The sequence below is a fragment of the Mustela erminea genome, chromosome X (assembly GCF_009829155.1).
Source record: "Mustela erminea isolate mMusErm1 chromosome X, mMusErm1.Pri, whole genome shotgun sequence".
NCBI classification, from domain to species: domain Eukaryota; kingdom Metazoa; phylum Chordata; class Mammalia; order Carnivora; family Mustelidae; genus Mustela; species Mustela erminea.
This window is the reverse complement of record NC_045635.1, coordinates 87915493-87936297: the sequence shown is the minus strand read 5'-3', so window position 1 is coordinate 87936297 and position 20805 is coordinate 87915493. Positions and strand designations below refer to the sequence as shown.

The 20805-nt window shown below is 35.0% G+C and overlaps 1 protein-coding gene across 5 annotated transcripts in view; it reads right to left on the bottom strand.

The window, feature by feature from the left end:
- NRK (Nik related kinase) overlaps nt 1-20805 on the bottom strand; it is a 123209-nt gene that overhangs the window by 37351 nt on the left and 65053 nt on the right. For all 5 annotated transcript variants that reach the window (XM_032331217.1, XM_032331218.1, XM_032331220.1 and 2 more), the window contains exons 5-13: nt 19480-19605; nt 17427-17537; nt 15688-15778; nt 12980-13110; nt 10977-11031; nt 6008-6086; nt 4784-4959; nt 3149-3212; nt 1563-2730 (exon numbers count right to left, since the gene is read on the bottom strand). In XM_032331217.1, the coding sequence (XP_032187108.1) occupies nt 1563-2730; nt 3149-3212; nt 4784-4959; nt 6008-6086; nt 10977-11031; nt 12980-13110; nt 15688-15778; nt 17427-17537; nt 19480-19605 (2001 nt within the window). The remainder of the gene's footprint in view (nt 1-1562; nt 2731-3148; nt 3213-4783; nt 4960-6007; nt 6087-10976; nt 11032-12979; nt 13111-15687; nt 15779-17426; nt 17538-19479; nt 19606-20805) is intronic.

The window sequence follows — 20805 nt, the reverse complement described above, 5'->3', positions numbered from 1 at the left end:
GGGTCATGGAATTGGTAACTATTATTTATTGACTTTTTCTTCCATTTTAGAATGGTTTCTCACATGCATAATTAAAACACCAAATGACAAGAAGTATGTGTCATGTTACTAATGCTATGAGTCTTGCAGGGATGCATACAAATCTTTTTCATAAATGCAAAACCCATTAGATTTAATTGTTACTATTCCTCATTGAAATTAGTTACTAGCATTTTAGATGCCTTAATCACCACTCTAGACTCATACCACCACTTCTCTATATGTTTTCTTTCTTTTCCTATCTCCCCCTTTATTGGGAATATGCATCCGTTTCCTCTTTGGGGCCTTTCTTCACTTGCTGCTTTTACCTTTTCTCAAGTTAAACATGTTAGGGAAATAACATTCGTTTAATTGATACCAGGCTTTAAAATGGGATTCCTTTATATAAATGGATGCTATGAAGTATTAGAAAACAAGTGCTCTCTTAATCCTATTGACCTCTTTAATTTGCTTATAAAGCCCAGAAACCCTTCTTTGTTAGATTAAATCTGCGGGATAGAATTCATTAACTCCAGCCAAATTATATCCACTTACATTACAGAATTTGAAAGAATGAAGTTTTGACTATTGGAAAATAAGATCAAGATAGTAACATATTGCATTTCAAGAGTACAGAGATGAATTTGTAACTTGTGTCATGTTCTATACAGAAATTTCATTGATTAATTATGTAAAATGGTGGAAAATTAGTGAGACAAGTCATACATATGGTAAATACAAAATGCTTTGGAAATTGCTTTTTCTGTTTCATTTTACCCTGGATTTAAACATCCTAAAATGAAAAAAGAAATGGTACAATTCACTTAAATAGCACAGTTCAACATTCTTTGGGAAGAAAGACAAATTAACTTAGAGGTTGGGGAACAAAACCAAAGTTTTTGTGTGTTTATTTTTAATGAGTTATTTTTAAAATTTTGAACTATGACAGTAAATTTATTTTTTAAAATTTTAAAAATTTAATTTAATTTTATTTCTTTTCAGTGTTCCAGAATTCATTGTTTATGTACCACACCCAGTGCTTCATGCAATATGTGTCCTCCTTAATACCCACCACCAGGCCCTCCCAACCCCCCAACCCCCTCCCCTCCAAAATCTTCAGTTTGTCTCAGAGTCCACCGTCTCTCACGGTTCATCTCACCCTCTGATTTCCCCCAACTCACTTCTCCTTTCCATCTCCCAATGTCCTCCATGTTGTTCTTTATGTTCCAGTAATTTTCAAAGATCAAATATAGTAATTTTAAAAGTCCTTATGGTGTCCCTTTGTTAGTTAATAATTAAAGTTATATCTCTATAAAGATATAAAGCAATTACCTGGATCATTCAAGCCAATTTTTCTTTTTCAAATTTAGTCATTATTATCTGGAAATTTTAAGATAATTTACTTGAACTACAAATTATTAAATTAATCTTCTCTGGGACACAAGGATATTTATTTCATTTGGTCTTAACAGAGGGAAACACAGGCATGAACTAGCATGTTTTCTCTGCATATTTGATTCAATTAAAATATCAGAAATTCTTACATTTGCAGCTTGTCTCAATTCTTCCTCGTGCTGATTAAAGATATCCTCCCATCTGTTCTGGTGCCTTCGCCTGCAGGCTTCTAAATCTGAGAGCTCAAACTCTTCAGGTCTCCGTGATAACTTTGCCCGGAACCTCTTTGGTGATAGTCTTTTTGCCAATGCCTGCCTTAGACTAGAAACTTTTGATTTTTTCTTCCGTGCTTGTTCTGGTTGAGAGTAAAACGTGTCTGAAGACAGGTTTTCCATCAAGGTTTGCAGGGGACCAAGTGGCTTTGAGTTATGTGAGTTTGGTGCTCGAAGTAAGCCTCTTGATAGTCCCTCTATCAGTTCTTGAACTGAGCCAACTGCCTGTGGGGACTCTAGTGCCCAGGCCTGTGCTTGAGGTGACCCTTCATTTTGTCCCTCTACTGGAATGAGTACCTGAGTATCCAAATGTAGTGGCAACAGCACATGGTGGTTCTGTGAGAGTAGGGGCAGGAATACCTGGGCATGTACTTGTAAGGACTCAGGTTCTTCTGACTCAGTCTCTGCCTGTGTGGGCTCAGGAGCCTGTTCCTGTACCTCTGGCTGTTCAGGTAGCTGGTTCTGCTCCAGCTGCTGTTCAGGTACCTGGTTCTGCCTCTGCTGTTGTTCAGGGGCCTGACCCTGTCTTTGTTGTTGTTCAGGTATCTGATCTTGCCCCTGAAATTCCTCTGGTACCTGGTCCAGATCCTGTGGCTCTTCTGATGTCTGGGACTGAGCCTGAGCCTGCTGTTCTTTAGGTACCTGTACCTGTACCTGTAGAGACCTAGATGCCTTAACCTGAGCCTGTAGTGGCATAAGCATCCAGGCTGCCCTCCGTAGTCGTGGAGGTGCCTTAATCTGCATCTGTAGGGGCCTAGATGTCTTAGCCTTAACCTGAGCCTGTAGTGGCATAAAGACCCGAGCTGCCCCTTGTAGTCGCTGAGGTGCCTGGGCTTGCCCTTGTAGAGGCCTAGGTGCATTGTCTTGAGCCTGTAGTGGCATGAACACCCTGGCTGCTCCCTGTAAATGCTGAAGTGCCTGGACCTGTGGCTCTTCTCGATCAGGTAACCACCTTGGCTGAGACGGTTCTCCATGTAGAACTCTAAGTGGTCTACATCTACTGCTGGTTGGCAGTCTCAGAAGCTCATGAGTACAAGAAGGTCCTCTAGAAAAAACATATAAATGAGTGCTATATAAGTATTGTCAGTGGAGTGAAGCCATTCGGGGGAAATGCCTTTATTTTAAAAAAAGGAAATTTCATGCAATAAAGATATTTTCAGTAAATCATTTTTGAATCATTCCTGTAATGTCTGAAATATTCTTTGTATTACTAATATACTCAGTATTAATTATCGAATAATCTACTTTCTCATGCTATTGCCAGAAATTAAGGAATCTTTGAGTAGTAAGAACAATTTTTCCTCAAAATTTCCTTTCAAATATCTTTTAAAAATAAAGAGATAGCTGTTATTTGTTGTATCAGGAGGGATTAAGCTCTTCTGAGTCAAATGTTAATGGGATAGAATCAACTGTCTTACATAAATTGCTAACAACAAATTATATTTGTGATTTATCTAACACACCTGAATCTTCTCATGGTGTACTGCTCCTTAATAGCTTCTTCTCTTTCAAAGATCAGAGGTATTCCTTTTAAAAAAGAGAAAAGATAATGCAAAAACATCAACAGAGGTTAGTGTAATCTACCTTAGTTTTCACCCTTTAATGCTCAGGATGTCACGTGAATCACAAGGACAAGAGGGTATATATAACCCTTCAAATCACACTTGGTTGGTAATATGGACCATATCCTGGTTCCTAGGCCTACTTTTGCAGTACAATGAAGCTATTACATACAGACTAATTTCTCTGGGCACAGGAAAGGGAATTTAGCAATTTGGTACCTGCAATCTAAAGAGAAATAATTGAGAAAGACAAAGGAAGAAAGGGACAAGTGAAACTCTTTAGATTGTTGTTGAGCATGGCTTAAAGGTGTGCGATCTAGATGTGAGGACTTTATGGCTTGGGCCCACTTCATCTTTGGTCCTTTCAATGAGGGTCATTGAAAATGAGGATCAGGAACACTGGTCTTTCCAATGAGAAGGTAAAAATCTAAATTCTGAATTTTATACTTAACACATTCAACATGTTCAGCTTCTTTCATTTCTGCTATGCTGTATTAAAATATAGAAGCTTACAAACAAGAATGTTCTTTTGAATTTCCCAAATAAAAATGTTTAAGGCAACTGTATTCACATCTATGTAATTCCCACGTAAATGTGACTTTTCCTGCAGGTAACATTTTGGAAGCTTGCAACTCTGGAAATTAGCAAATTCTCAAATAGAAATGGGGTCTTCCCACACCCATTTGAGACTAGCTGGTTTTTGTGATGCTGATCCAATGAATTTTCACCAATAGTTAAATAAATTAATTTCTTCTGCTTCTCACTCCAAAATAGGATATATATAATTATGTAGATGGAAGAAACTCTACTAAGATCAATCCTGTAGCTATTCTGACAATGACTTCTATGTTTCCAGTTTCCCCTCTTCCATTATATCACCACACTCAATACTGCCCATGGTGCCCCAGATTAAATGTGGAATATGCCATACAATACAAAGTTAAAACTTCCTAAGTAGTTTAATCTGGATTTGATGAAAATCCATCCTGCCAAATTTGGTATTAATATATAGAAATTAACTTTTACTAGTATAAATTCGTCCTTTTAATTACTTCTTATAGAGTTGGAGATTAGTACACAAAACAGACTTACTATGGTATACAGAAAATACTTCAAAATTAACAATCAATAGATACATAATTACAAATCTACTTATCTCATTGGAGAGAATTAAAATATCCAAGAAAAGAATAGTAAGATAGATTTTATTACCTTTTCATTTATTTTATCTCTTTAGTTAGAAGTTTTCTTAAAATAAAATTGCATATCACAAAATTTTTCTTGATGCTTTCAAGGTTTTTATAAATATGAACACTTGTCAGTTGTAATTGGCAACAATTTATAATCATATATATACAGATCAGGTGAGAGAGAATTAACTGTATGTGACATAGTAGTGGAAAAACTAAATGCGGAAGGCCTCAGAATTTTTACTTTTAATCTAATTCTTAAATATTATCTTTTGTGACAAAAATGAATAAAATCTGCTCTCATCTAAATATTCATCTGGTAAGATGAAAGTTGACACATGCCAACCTTTTTTCTGTCTCTTTTTAATGATTCCAGTAAGATGCTTCTTCAATGACTCAACAACGTGTCCTTCATTTTTTATATTCCCAACAAAAGGATGATGAAGCATGTTTGCAGAAGTAGGACGAAATAGGAAATTTTTTATCATGCACTTTTCCATGAAGTTGTGGAACTTGCGAGACCTAAAAGAAATGAGTCAAAGGGATAAAAGAGCATCCTCAGCTTGCCATATCTTCTCCCATCCTCACACATATGCTACCCTTCAGGTCATATTTTTGGAGAAAGTTGCCTCTAGATATAAATTGTCATATGTCTTAAAACTTGACAATATACATTATACAACAATCCCACTCAAATCTCAGATAAACCAGAGTCAATGGCATTTAAATAGTAGAACTTCAATGAGTTCAGAAGTCTGTACATGGTACAAAGTCAAGTGGTAGGATGGCAATGGAGTGGTTAATGTGATATATATAGAATATGTATCTAGATTGGTCAGCCCACAAAAGTCACACTTTGAAGTCTGAATGTTTCACTTGATCACATGCCTTTTAAGCTACATAGTTGTAAATGTAATGATCCAAAAATGGATATTAGTAGCACCAGGACTAATCTTATAAAATGGCCCATGAAAACAGAAGTGTCCAGAAAGCCTGAATCTGTGGGAAGGGTTATATGGAATCACAAGGAAAAATGTCAGCAATCAAATCACAGCCACCACTTCTAGCAGTGCAAGCTATAAATACTAAAAATAAGCAAGAGCTTCTGACACTCAACCAAAAAGCTTCAGTATAAAGTGTTCCCAAGTTAGTTGGCCTTTAACACCCTGAGAGAACAAATCTTCTTCTCTAGGTCTGTGGATGTTTAGTTTAATGGGCCAAACAACTGAGCTGTATATCACAATCACTGACTACTTATCTAGGCACAGTGAGAAATGTCACAAATGATTTCTGTTGGTCCATGCCACTAATGGAGAAACAACTAAACATGCCATTAATTGCAGGTCAGTGAGGTCATCATAATATACTATGGAAGATATTACTTATATCTAGTTGGCTAGTTAGCTTCCAATGAAAACTAATCATTAAGACCCCCAATTAATGTATTAGTTTTAAGGCAATATTGTCCAACAAAGATGTTGAAGCAAGACTACAAAATTAATTAAAACTCATTTGCTACATAAAAAGTGTCAAGTTAATGTGTTTAGGAGATTAAATCATTCATCTTTACCATCCACTGGATTTGACTTTGGGGGCAGATTCTCGCAAAATAACAAAGAGGGCTTCCAAAGGCTGAAGATTACACAGGGCTGCAAAGGAAAATAGGTATGTTTAGAATGAATGAAAAGGGTAACAACAGAGCACACTCTTCATTCTAGAGAGGATTCTCGGTGCTCACATATCATGCTGAATAGACATTAAGGAATAAACAGATACAAGATAATATAACTACAGGAAAATTTCATTTTTTTTTATTTTTAAAATTTTATTTATTTATTTATTTATTTATTTATAGTTTTTATTTATTTTTTAAATTTTTTTAGAGGAAAGGTTCATTTTAATGTAATCAGTCCATTATATAAGATCCTCAAGCTTTACCATTGCCAGGTGTGGCAAATTAATTAAATAAACTACACTGGATAAAAATTTCAAAATGTATGATTGATGATTTCTATCTAGAGAAGTAAACAAAAATAGAGACAAACACTCTTATGTACATTGTGTTGTAGGCATCTACACTTATAAAAATTGAAATATGTCATTACAGGCTTAAAAAGTCAACCAAATTAATACCTAAGCCCAACAATGTATAAGGAATGATTTATCAGTCTAAAAATATGAGAATAATCTGTTTTGGAAACTAACAGTCCTAAGAAAAGAAGTAGATTTAGTGTAACTATTAAAAGACACCCTCTAAGGTGCCTCCTTAGCGCAGTAGGCAGCCCGTCAGTCTCATAAAACACACCCTCTAGAGTAAGATCACCTAGGTTCAAATCCTAGCTCTTTCTTTGTGACTCAGGCAAATTATTTAACCTAATTTGCCCTGGTTTCTTTATCTGAAAAAAAAAATCAAGAATTCCTTTAAAAAGTAGCCATGAGGATTGACCTACATGTAAAAGTGTCTGGCATAGAGTGGGCACTTAATAAATATTAGCTATTGGTATTACAATAAAGTTTTAATTATCTCGCACTTTATATCTGTGCCAAATTACAGGACTTCCATTCACTTTTTGAAACACACAGCTACATAAAGAAAAGCCTATTCCATTATATGCTATATAAATTCATTACTTTGTTGGCCTGAGAATTTTCTGTAAGCACTCTTATCAGCATTTAAGTATGTCTCTCACTTTGCTAATTTCCTCTTGAGTTTTGAGTAAAGAAAACTGGCAGTGCAGAAAATTTCCAAAGGAGAGCCATACTTTAAATTTCTTCTTTCTTGATATATTTTGTTTTATTAAGTTTTTAGTTTTAAATCCCAGATAGTTAGCACACAATATTATATTAGTTTCAGGTATATAATATAATGATACAATTCTATACATTACTCAGTGTTCATCATGATAAGTGTGCTCTTTGATCTCCATTACCAATTTGACCCCTTTTCCCACCCACCTCCCCTCTGGTATCATCAGTTTGTTTTCTATCGTTGAGTGTGTTTCTTGATATGCCTCTCTCTTTCCCTCTCTCTCTGTCTGCCTTGTTTCTTAAATTCTACATGAGTGAAATCATATGGTATTTGTCTTTCTTTCATTGACTTAATTCACTTAGCGTAATACTCTAGATCCATTCATATTGCTGCAAATTGCAAGATTTCATGCCACATCTTCTTTATCCACTCACATATCAATGGACACTTTTGTGATTTAGCTTTCGTAAATAATGCTTCAATAAATGTAGGGGTGCATATATCTTCTCAAATGAATGATTTTTGTAATTTTTTGGTAAAAATGCAGTACTGCGATTACTGGATCATAAAGTAGTTCTATTTTTAACTTTTTGAGGAACCTCCATCCTGTTTTCCACAGTGGCTGTACTGGTTTGCATTCTCACCAACAGTACAAGAGGGTTACTTTTTCTCCATATCCTCACCAACAAGTTTTATCTAGTACTACAAGAGTATCATTTATGTGAGGACAATTTGATGTTATTGACTCTTCAGAGTCACCATTTATCCTCCAAAATGCATATCTAGAAAAACTACAATGCCAAACTGGCTTCTTGTAATAGAGTGATATAAAGGTGATTGTTAAAAGGTCAAGCTTTTTTTTTCAATTATATAGGTATAAATTAATAGATGTACAGGTTTATAATTGAGGGCAGAGTTATCCCCAAGCTGAAAAGATCAGGATCAAGAGTGCCTGGGTGGCTCAGTAAGCTACGTGTCCAACTCTATATTTTGGTTCAGGTCATGATCTCAGCACCCTGAAATTGAGCCTTGCATCAGGCTCAGTGTAGAATATGCTTGAGATCCTCTCCCTCCCTATCTGCCCCTCTCCCACAACTCATGGGCTTGCATCTCTATGCACACTCTCTCACACACTCTCTCTGTTCTCTAAAATCAATCAGTCAATCAGTCACTCAATCAGGATCATATTTGATTCTCTTCATTTCTTTACTCTGTCCAGTCAGTCACCAGAATCTGTCCTTTAACATATTTTAAGTGGGTTTGTACAGTATTAAGCGGTTGTCATTTATTAACATTTGAGCATCATGTAGTCAACTAACAACATCCTCAGGAATCAAGACATAGAGCACAGACTAAGGAATTTTTCATTAAGGGAAATGAGAAGTCCACAAAAGAATGGAGCATGTGGGTACAAGAGCTATGTCAAACAGTGGACGTTTCCTATATAGTCTAACTTTAGGAATGCCAGTAAATACTCCATTTATCCCATATCTAACATGCCTAAATATTTCACATTAGAATCTCATTCCTTTGAAATAGCAAATCTCTTAAAAATACATTTCATACAGGGTATAATGTTAAGTGAAATAAGTCAGAGAAAGACAGACACCATTTGATTTCACTCGTATGTGAAATTTAAGAAACAAAATAAATAAAGGAGAATAAACACAAGTCCTTAAGAGGGTCCTGGTGTGGGATGGTACAGATCTTCTCTCCTCTGAGAGCCTCTATAACACCCTTTCTGTTGGAAGTTACTCTCCTTTTTTTTCCCCTTATTTTTCTGGGAGAGACTCACCAATGAAAGAAAGAAATTTTGTTATCTGGATCTCAGAGGCAATTATCATATAATTGTCACTTTGGAGAGCCACCCCCTCTGAGATGATAATTATCAAAACCTGGCAGATTTCTGCACTTAAATTAATGACAATCATTTCCATCCAAAGTTAATACTCCAGGCAACATTAGAGGCTGGCAAAAGACCAATGTTTTAACAGTGTGGTTATTTCAAGTTGCTCATGACCAAAGTTGCAGCATTCCAATTACTTATTTAGGAATGTTTGTCCTATTTTTTGTGTGTGTGAATTAAGAAGCTCCTGATCCTTACACATATTTTATAAGAAGTTTGCCATTTGTGTACTCCATGTAAAACTCCTCTGTAATCCTTCTGTGAGTTTTCTTCTATGATTTAATATTTTTGAATGAAAAAATGAAAAAAACAAAATAAAGATGAACCAGGAAATACAAATCCGCAAAATGTAGAAAGCTAATTTTCTGGAAAAGAAATGGTAAGGAACATTCAGAAACAACAGAAAAAATATTCTACCTGATGCAGTCATGTATTCTAAATAAAAACATGCATCAATACTCATATGAAGTACATATTGTGAAGAGAAACAAGAGGAAGAGAGAAGAAGAAGAAGAAGAAGAACAACAACAACAACAACAACAACAACAACTAGAAGAAGAGGAGGAAAATGAGAAGGAGGGGTGGGGGAGGGGAAAGGCAGGGTAAGGGGGAAGAAGAAAGATAGAAAAAGGAGGAGAAGTTGCTGATCAATATAATACGAGTATGTTCACAAAAACAAATAATCTAGAGATGAAGAGGGATAATATGCATCTTCCCTTTCTTATTTCAATTTTATATATGTGATATATATAATTTTTCCATCATTGACTTTTTATTTACCCAACATAAATACTTTGTAGTTTTGGAGGGCACTAAAAGAGAGGAAGCAGTAACCTGATCTTAATATCTATCCCAGATTTAATCTAAGCCTCTTCTGTGATATCCTAAGGGACAACAGGAATTCTTAACAATCATGTTACTACTATTTTTACCCCTTGAAATTACTCCCATTGGCCTTGAAACACAGTACAAAGATAGTCCAAATTTATAAAGCTTGTTGGGTGAACATTGTGCAGATAGAGCATGCAGGAACATCGGAACCTACAGGATCTCAGAAAGGTGGAAGCAAAGAAATTCTACCCCCACTTGCCCGCCCCCCAACAAATACTCCAGGCATTTCCTCACTTCTCAACCAACAATATCAGGGATGTATTTATCATTTATATCTTTAGATTAAGATATTAAAGACAGTTATTATGCTCTGTTTATGGGGGTCATACATTAGACGGTTATCAATCATTTATAGCCAAGTTCACATTTCAATTTCACTTTCCTATCAGAAAGCAGTGTCCTGAGAGAACAGGATGCTGACAGATCATTTATATGATGGAGATGAGGGAGAAACAAGAGGAAATTGAGCCTTCTGAGCAAATAGGCCACTGGAGTGGCTAAAAGGATCAAGGAAGGCACCAACAGTGGGTTGGAGTGACTTCAAATGAAAAAAAAAAAAATCTGACTTCCCAAGTTTAAAGACTAGTTTGATTTCAAAGAAACACGGGAAGATTTTCTTAACTATCACATTCTGAAACAGTAGCAGTGTGTGACTATAAATGTTCTGGAACCTAAAAATTCTACCAATCACTACGTGCTGGAATGGCTTTAGATTCTCATTAGTCAGGACTGTAAGTACCAAATACTTTGAAGCCAAATTGAAACAACACTCAATAGCCTAAAATAAGGTATCATAAGGGAAAACACAACCTCTCTCTCTATATATATATCTGGCCATTCTGACTAGAATATTTGATAATCATTGAAAAGGCCACCATTTACAGTTTGGCAATAGTGTGACACCTGTGTGACCAGTACAATCTGACTGATACAAGTGGCAGATTTGTACAGCATGCTTCCCCAACTTTTTAATAAATAAACATTTTTACTCACGAGGAGCCCCCTCGGCCATTTCAATAGCAGTGATTCCTACAGACCACACGTCACTCTGTGAAAGAAAAAAGTGACCCCAAAAAGTCATTTAACAATGGGAAACTAATAGTATTTAGACTCTCAAAACAATCTTCAGGTAGGAAATTGTCAATGCCAGATCCATTTTATGGGTTTTCTTTTTTCTTTTTTTTTTTTGTTCTAAGCAATATAATTTTTTAAATTTATTTTTTATTTATTTTAAGCATAACAGTATTCATTATTTTTGCACCACACCCAGTGCTCCATGCAATCCGTGCCCTCTATAATACCCACCACCTGGTACCCTGACCTCCCACCCCCCGCCCCTTTAAAACCCTCAGATTGTTTTTCAGAGTCCATAGTCTCTCATGGTTTATCTCCCCTTCCAATTTCCCCCAACTCCCTTCTCCTCTCTATCTCCCCATGTCCTCCATGCTATTTGTTATGCTCCACAAATAAGTGAAACCATATGAGAACCTTCATTATAGGCTGGCGTTATAGGAAGACATTATCTGACCTTTGATCAGCCAGTAACTGCACTACACAACAGGATGATATGGGACAGTGTTCAGTGTAAGGAAAATTCATCTTGAATATTTCGCTATTGTTGCCTTAACTGAAATAGCAAAAGGAGCTTGCTGTGAAGAAACCTATTACATAGATGTATCAGTTGTGCTATCTTAAGTAAATTATTTAACTCTGTACCTCAGTTTCACTCTATATAAAATTGAGATAATAACGATATCCATCTCATAGTACTGGTATGAGTATTAAATGGAATAACATACATAAAAGCACTTTCAGTCAGTTCCTTGAATATAGTAAATTGAGAATATAACTATTTTTATTCCAGGAAATTATATTCTAAGAAGCTCAAGGAAATTACCCTCACTATTAACTGTATTTTGTTTTTTAGAACGTGGAAAGGGCACAGGGCAGGAGGTATACTGCCTGGCTGGATGACTTCTACAAAAGTTAACTGAATTCTGAGAATCTCAGTTAATAGACTTTTTAGCTTCAAAGAATTATTGTGATGGTGTAAGTTTTCTTTCAATTTACATGGGGCTAAAAATTAAAAATAAATAATTAATATAAGAGAAAGTCCTTGGAAGACTGCAAAAAGTTGTTCAGATATAAAGCATCCACTTAAAAGTTATTTACAGCAAGCCACTTTAAAGAACATTATGCCTCCACCATCTCCATAGCATGTAACAGCACTAGACTATAAGTTCTCAATAGATCTGCTTGCAGATAAAACAAAGGGCATTTAAGGGAAAGGGAAAAAAGATGAGACTTGAATTAATCAACTTCACGTATTGAATCCTAGGTTCCACACAACTAAAACCACAATGAATTGTTTGGATGACTTATGATGTGAAAAGTGAGTGTGGTTTTTCCAGTCTATAGCAAATGGAGAGTTCTCTTTCCACATCAGCTTTTTTGAAATGTGTACATAGATGTATACTGTCCAAATTGCAGTTTCAGTGGAAATTTTAATAAATAGCAAGAATTATTTCTTAATTATTCTATTCCACTGGTTTTCAGTGGTTTGGAGGTGAACCATGACAAGGATTTTCTCCTTTACCCTGAGTAATCAAATTATTATTTTTTTCTTTTTGTAGTTAAGTGTGGGGATTAATAATTGACTTTACATTCATTCATTTTTAAGTTTACAAAGTTCTCTGTCCCTGGAAGTTAAATTTCCATATAAAGCTACATAATATAATATTTCCCCCAAGGTGTTGCAAGCAACATAAACTAGACATTATTCTTCAAATATAGATAATTCCAATAGTCTACTTTGTCTAAATTCTTAAAAAAATACTATATTTATGTATATAATCAAACCACTATATGAATAGCAGCTAGAGTTTAATGTGAAAGAAGGAGTTGCCTGTTTTTTATTCTTTTATCATTTAAAAGTAAACATTCGTCAAAAGTCCTTTCCAAACTTTGATTCTCACTATCTGAATCCTCACACTTACTCTGTAATCATAGGAGCGTCTGGGATCTTCGTCACAGTCAATCACTTCAGGTGCCATCCAGTATGGTGTTCCAATGAAACTATTTCTCCTCCCATTAGTTCTGCTCACCTGGGCACTCACTCCAAAATCCACTGCAAAATTCAACATATGTCAGAATAATTAATCAGTAACAAAAAGCTCAATAAGTTATTTCTTTAACTTGGAAAGCCAATACAAAATCCACAATGGATAACAGATTTTCATTCCAGCCCAGAAAACTTTACCATGAAGTCTACTCCAGGAATACTGAGAAATAGGCTTTTGCTGCTATTTATGTTGGAAAGAGACTCAGAAGTGCTATTATAAATCTACAGTAGGTTTGGCTGAGTTTACCACGAATATTAAAAATAAAGTTCCATCAGTATACCCTGAACCTCTGAAGTGATAACATATGTAGTGTTTGGACCTGCCACCAAGCTGGAGGAAGACCAACACTATAGGCAACATCTAAGAAATCTAAGACCTATTAGTAGTTTATTAGAAAACCTCACTTATGACATTAGAAAGTCCTATTACACCAATGAAGAAAAATTATTTTTCTGCTACAATTTAGTTCAAAATTTTCTACAGATCTCCTGAACCAGATGCAAATATTCACTGTGGTATCTATATCTTAGTTTAGACTATAAAAGTTCAGTCTTCTATTCATCTGTGGGATACATTATAAGAAAATATTTAGTGTGGTATCCTCGTAACAGACATTAAAAAAAAGGCCAAAGTAGACTGGGGTTATTTAGTCCAGAAAAAATAAGATGAAAAATGAAAGTAGATGAATTTTTTTCAGGGATGAAAAATGAAGTAAATTTTCTAATTTAGAATGGTTTCCAGGAATCTAAAGGATGGAGAACAATACTGACTGAAGAGTAGTTTGAAGAACTTGAGAGAAGAAATGAAAAATTTAGAAGTTAGGAGTTCAAAGTAGATTTAGGGAAGGATTTAACAAAACAAGAAAAGTCTGTAATATGTGAAAGTCATCATTGGATGTTAAACAATCTTATTATCTAGATTTTTTTTGAGGATACTTTTTTTATTTTTTATTTTTTAATCAAAGTTCAGCATTCTTACTATCCCTTGAGGGTGAAATTTAAGGGCAAGAGATACCTATGTGGCCATGAGTTAATATATACGACATTCAGGGAAGAAAATGAAAAGGGGTGATGAATGGGAGAAAAGGAAATTAGAAAAGCTTGCAATTTAGATAAAAGTAGAGATTGATTACTGATCAATTGCAATTACAATACAGTCACTTTCCAATCTCTTTCAACACTTGGGTTTGCCTTCTGCAATCTTCTTATGATATGTTGCTTAAATATATACTGGAATCTGAGGAAATGTAAAACCAAATGTCTAATGGTTGCACGTAAAATAAACCTGATTAAATTCTAATCCAGTGTTAAAAGGTCTCTCCTACAGGGTAAAGTCATAAGTTTTCGTGTGTGGACTTTGTGACAGAATTTTCAGTGGCTCTTCATTTATTTACGTTGCCTCTTCTTCTGTGTTGCAAATGGTAGAGTTGGTCAGAAACCTTACCGAAATAAATGGGAGTGCTTTCACGTGTGAACATACTGTTTATATAACTTTGTGACAGACTATTTAACCTGTACACTTGAATGTGAGGTCAAAATTCTCCTTATATATTAAGTGTCTTAATACTGTGTTCTTAGTTTTGTAGCTTTTAGACACATAAGACATGATATATTTTCTTGAAATTACTTTTTTTTCTTATTTCAAGAGCAATTACCTCAAACTTCTTCCACAAATATTCAATGAAAACATTCTCAATAAATGAACAAAATTCTTACTGTTGTTGTTTTTGTTCATCAGGAAAAAGGGAACTATCATAAGGTCATGCTAGAGACATGGAAGGCAAGAACTGATTACATTTTAAAATAATATAGGATTTAATAACCAATTATTTATATTCTATAGCAATGAAATTATCTGCCATTGCATAGTACTGCCATTATTTATATGGTATTATTTAAAAACCAACCAGTAATATTTATTTTGAACATTAAAGGATGCAATAAATTGTGCCCTGTGTGCCTGTGAGACAATATGTGTGGTTATTTTTGAATAAATTATGCCAATTTGAATCCTGGAATAGAAAGCCAAGGACTTTCTGGTCTTTTGATTTCTAATTTTGAACTTGATCTGGATACTATGGGAGCAACTAATATCAGTTCTTTAAATATTTGAGGGAAAATTCCAAAAAAGCAATTTGTACTTACTTAATTTATAAGTTCTTTGATATTATTGATATTATTTGGAAAATATGATTTTGTGATGTGGAAGAATTTATCTTTTTGTTTCCTTGTCCATGGCATAGAAACTTGCACAAAATACTCAATTCAATTATTAAAATAAATATAATATCTATACTTAATAAAGAGTAAAACAATGACCAAAATGTAAGCCTTCCATTAGAATTTAGAAGTTTTTAACCACATGATTTCAGAGAAGCAGTAAAAGGTGCATTTTTCTCCTGCTCCACCTACTTCCCTCCCCAAACAAATTTTCAAATTTTGACTGGTTTTGCAAGCAAGGAAAACACAGCCTAAATAAGTAGAGGATATTGTTAGTGACATGATAGAAAATATAGTTATTTTAAAGGACTCATCCCAATTAAAATATTTGGGGCCTTGCTTAATGCACAAGAAGAAACTTACCAAGTTTTACTTCAGCATTATGAGTCAGTAGCACATTCTGACCTTTGATGTCTCGGTGAATTACACGGTGTGCATGAAGATGAGCTAGGCCCTGATACATAGATAGATAGATACATATTTACATAGACAGATACATATTTATTCAAAAAGTCACATCAATATATATTTTTTTCTCTTTTTCTGTTAATGTGCTTAGTATTTTTGGAAGATCTTTCCGTAAGAAAAGTGGTCCAGACTTGCATTTTTCAGACAAAATTCTTTCTTTAGGCTGGAATTACTACAACCAGTTCCCAGAAATTCTACTTTTGGCTATAAGGAAAGGAAAATAAATCAGGACAACCATGAAAGGAAAAGAACACCAAAAAGTAATGTTTTGATACATTGGGCCATATACCTTCCTTTCTAGTCTCCATATTTCCAACTAACCATAAGAATGAAGACATGGACATCTTAAATATCATAGCTCAGCCATTGTCTTACTCTATTCCTCATCCAACCATTTGTTTAATCCAAAATATTTTCTAGTCAACCTTGTGGGCTGAAAATTTGGGGGAATATGGAAATTCATTTTAAAGCATTTGTAATTTGTATTGGCTCACCATGCTGGATCCAACCTATCCATCACTAAAATTAACCTGTAGGGCGCCTGGGTGGCTCAGTGGGTTAAGCCTCTGCCTTCGGCTCAGGTCATGATCCCAGGGTGCTGGGATCAAGCCCCACATTGGCTCTCTGCTCGGCGTGGAGACTGCTTCCTCCTCTCTCTCTCTCTGCCTGCCTCTCTGCCTACTTGTGATCTCTCTGTCCAATAAATAAATAAAAATCTTAAAAAAAAAAAACGCTAACCTGTGACCTGGCTTCAAAGAGAATTCTCCAAATAATAACTGGGGATTAATAATAGAAGTAACAGTAAAAATGGCTAATATTTATTGAGTCATCAAATTTATTTTAGTTTTTGCCCAGGACTGTGCTAACTGCTTTACATGGAGGAAATTATGAAATCGTCACTGCAATCCTTTGAGGATGATACTAACATAACTGATTAAAGGACACAAAGCTAATAAATGATGAACCGGAAATTAAACTCAGTCCAGAATTTACACTCAAATAGTTACACTATTAACAACAAGTGAATCCAATTAAGATATAAAGAAGACCATTCTAACATTACATATCAGTTGTGCTATTCAGTTCTGTTAATATCCTCCTCTAGTGACCCTAAGAACTTAAACCACAGAGAAAAATTTGAGTGTGGTAGATTAAGAAGATTGTTCTCATCCAGTCTGGTATTCAAAGTAAAGCAAGTTTTAAAAGCAGGACATTATTGAAATAGGATATCTGTCTGCAAAATGGTTATGGATGGTTTGGGTCCACTTTTTTCTTAATCTCTAATGACAGTGCTACTTTTTTTTTTTTAAAGAACTCTAAAAATCTAAATAATGTTATAAATATTCCAAGTGGTTATTTCCGTGATCCAATGAACACAATAGTCTAACTCTGACAGAGCCATTAAAAACCATGATTTGGAAGGGCCTGGGTACCCACCATTCAGTCTACCCAAAGTTAAGGACATCATCTGAAAATCTGCTCTCTCTGAAGCTATTTAGGTTTTTGGTATCCTGATCCAGAGGTTATGTTCAGAATTTCTTGAACCACCCTATAAGGGCAGGTATAAGGTACATTGCATATATTACTCCCAGGGGTTTTCAAGGCCAGGGGAGAATGACTATATGAAGACTCACCTGAAGGATTTCTCGGCTGATATATGCAATCCAATCTTCTTTCAAACTCTGATTTCTGGTCATTCTCACTACATCAGTGACTGAGCCTGCTGTGCATAACTCCATCACCATCTGCAGGGAATCCAGTAAAGTGTCAAGAATTAGAAAGTAATTCTCTGAAAATATCTGGAGAGTTTCAATCCATATGGCTTGTATTTATATGTGATGTTTAGAGATTAAGACACTGCAAAGACTGGCTTAGTTGTCTGGGGGAGGTCTCTAAAGGCTAGTGGAATTAAAAAAAAAAGTTGGAACATATCCAAGGATCTGTGGAAGGAGGAAAAGGAGGTATCACACCAGGGATATTTAACTAGGAGGTGGAATTTGAGCTAAGCCTTGAAGGATAGATAATGTTTGAATATACTGAGAAGGAAGAACATTCAGTTTATTGAAAACAGAATGATCACATTCCTTTAGAAACAGGCTTGTAAGGAAGACAAGCCTGAGTGATGACTGGAGCTCAAGGGGAAAATACTGCTGAAGGAACAACTTGATTGCATGTGAAAAAGCAGGAAAACAGGAGCTCAAAAGAATTTATACCTCAAAATTAAGATTTGTATTTATTGTTTTGTTTCTATTTTAAATTCTAGACTATTTTTCCCCTAAGATCCTGGCAAACTACAATTTCAAGGAAGAAACTGTCAATTGCATTCCTATAGGGCATTTTTTCCCCCAAATGATTTTACTGCTAAGGAAAAGTCTATTTTAAGGTTACTATCACTGACAGCATCTCATTCAGTTATTACTTTATTAATAGAGGAAATTTATCAGAAAATTTATCTTTTTGCCATCAATGAATCAGGGGGCCAACTAGTACATTTCCTTTCCCATTTTAGCTAACCAAAGGACTGGCCAATGTGAAAGAGAATATATCTATTATAAACAACCCAGCAAACTTTTCTTTAAGCACAGGCCTATGCATCAATGTCTGTGTCAAAGCTGTTATGTAAATTAAAAAAAAACATGTTTTTTTTAACTGTAGGCAAGTTAATTAATTTTTGCTGTAGAGGAAGGAAACCAAAAAAATAGGCCCCAAACATGAATATTTAAAAGTCTACCTTAATCACTCTTTAATTTACATTTGTTCACAACTAATATTATAGCATGTCTTTAACCTGAGTATGCTCTCATGAAGCAGAAGAGTAGAATCAAACAAAAGTAATAACACAAATAAGCCACAAAATCTCAATTATTATGTTAACTTAAACGGGCACAACATGTACAACTATGGTAAAGTCATGACAAACCTGATTTAAAGCTATTCATTCAGATGCACCTTGAAAGTCTTGCTAATACTATCTGAGTCAGAAAAGCTCTACTCTGAAAGAAATGTAACACATTCTCAATTATTTTCCCAGCTTTGTATGCATGATGCCTGGCACATACACGATATAAATGGTAATTATTTAGTCATTTACTTACTTTCTATTTGTTTTGATTAACATAGGCAAGAAATTGTAAATGGTCTCATGAAAACTCTTGCTCCACAAATAATTTATTCATCCTTCAGATCGCAGTTCAAGGAAATTTTCTCAAAGAAGAGTTTCTCGTTCCCTAACTTAATTTAGATTCCTTTGTTATTTGCCCACATAGAAGCATGTTATTTCCCTTCTGACTAATAACCTATTCATAATGTGTCATTATTTGAGTGCTACCAGTCATTGCAAGTGAATTGTAAGCCCTGATGGGTCAGGGACATGTCTATTCAGCTCATCCATATATCCTCAGAATCTAGCAGAAGGAATGGCAAATAGATTTTTTAAAAAATATTTCATTTATTTATTTAACAGAGAGAGAGAGAGAGCAAGAGAGCATATGAACAAGAAGGGGGAGCTTCAGGCAGAGGGAAAGGGAGAAGCAGGCTCCCTTCTCTCTGAGCAGGGAGCCAGATGTCAGTCTCAATCTCAGGACCCTGGGATCATGACCTGAGCTGAAAGCAGATGCCTAACCAACTGAGTCTCCCAGGGGGCCCAAATAGTCTTAGGAAGTAAGATCAAGGTAATTAAATACATACCCAAAGTTGGTGCCTCTGGCCAGGGGGGTTCAGCTTGAAAAAAGCACCATAGAAAGATACAATGTTTTTGTGGAAAGAGTACTTCTTGAAAAGGTTGAGTTCAGTCCTGAGATCCTCTTCCTCATCCTGTAGAATAAGAATAGACAATAGATGATAAAGCTCTTAAGCTATGCCAGTTAATAACTGTGGGATCCTAACTTATGGTAAAACAAGGGAAATCCTAGGACTACCCATTACGTCACAGAGCAATTTATAATAAAGTCTCATTTAGAAATTCAGAGAATGGAGACCTCTGGTTAACTGGAAATCTGGGAGAAAATAAAGCTTAACTGAAGATCCTTTAAATTCAGTGTTTCTCAAAATATGAACCTTATACAAGCAGCAGTGGCCGCTGTTTAAACTTTTCACTGAATAGAATCATTATATTTTTGTTTATTTTGTAACAGTCTTATTGAGATAATTTATATACTATATAATTTATCCATTTAAAGTATAAAATTCGGGATGCCTGGGTGGCTCAGTTGGTTAAGCCACTGCCTTTGGCTCAGGTCATGATCCCGGGGTCCAAGGACCGAGTCCCAGATCAGGCTCCTTGCTCAGCAGGGAGCCTGCTTCTCTCTCCACCTATGCCTGCCACTCTGCCTGCTTGTACCCTCATGCTGTCTTTTTCTCTCTCTGACAAGCAAATAAATAAAATCTATAAAGTATAAAATTCAATGGTTTTTAGTATATTTACAGAATTATGCAACCATCATCACAATCTACTTTAAAATATTTTTATCTCCCCAAAGGAAACTTTTAACTCTTTATTTATCACTCCCAAATTCTGCCACACACACATCCCAGCTTTATTGAACCCATATTATATTTTCTATTTCTTTAGATATATTTATCTTGAACATGTTATATAAATGAAAACCATATAGTATGTGGACTTTTGTGATTTTTTTCTGAAAGTTATCCTCTTATACAGCATATCATTATTTTATTCATTTTTCACTCATTAACTGATAGATATTTAGGTTATTCCCACCTTTTGGCTATTACAAATAATGCTATTGTGGACATTCTTATCAAGTTTTTGTGTAAATATATGTTTTTATATCTTTTTGGTATATACCTCGAAATTAAATTGTTAGGTCAAATGGTAACTCCATATTTAACATTTTGACAAAATACCAAATTGTTTCCCAAGTGCTATACCTATTTTTACTCCCAACGGTAATGATAATTCTAATTTCTCCATACCCTCATCAACACTTACTATTTTCTGTTTTATCATTTTAGCCATCCTAGTGGTTTTTATCACATTGTGATTTTCCCTTG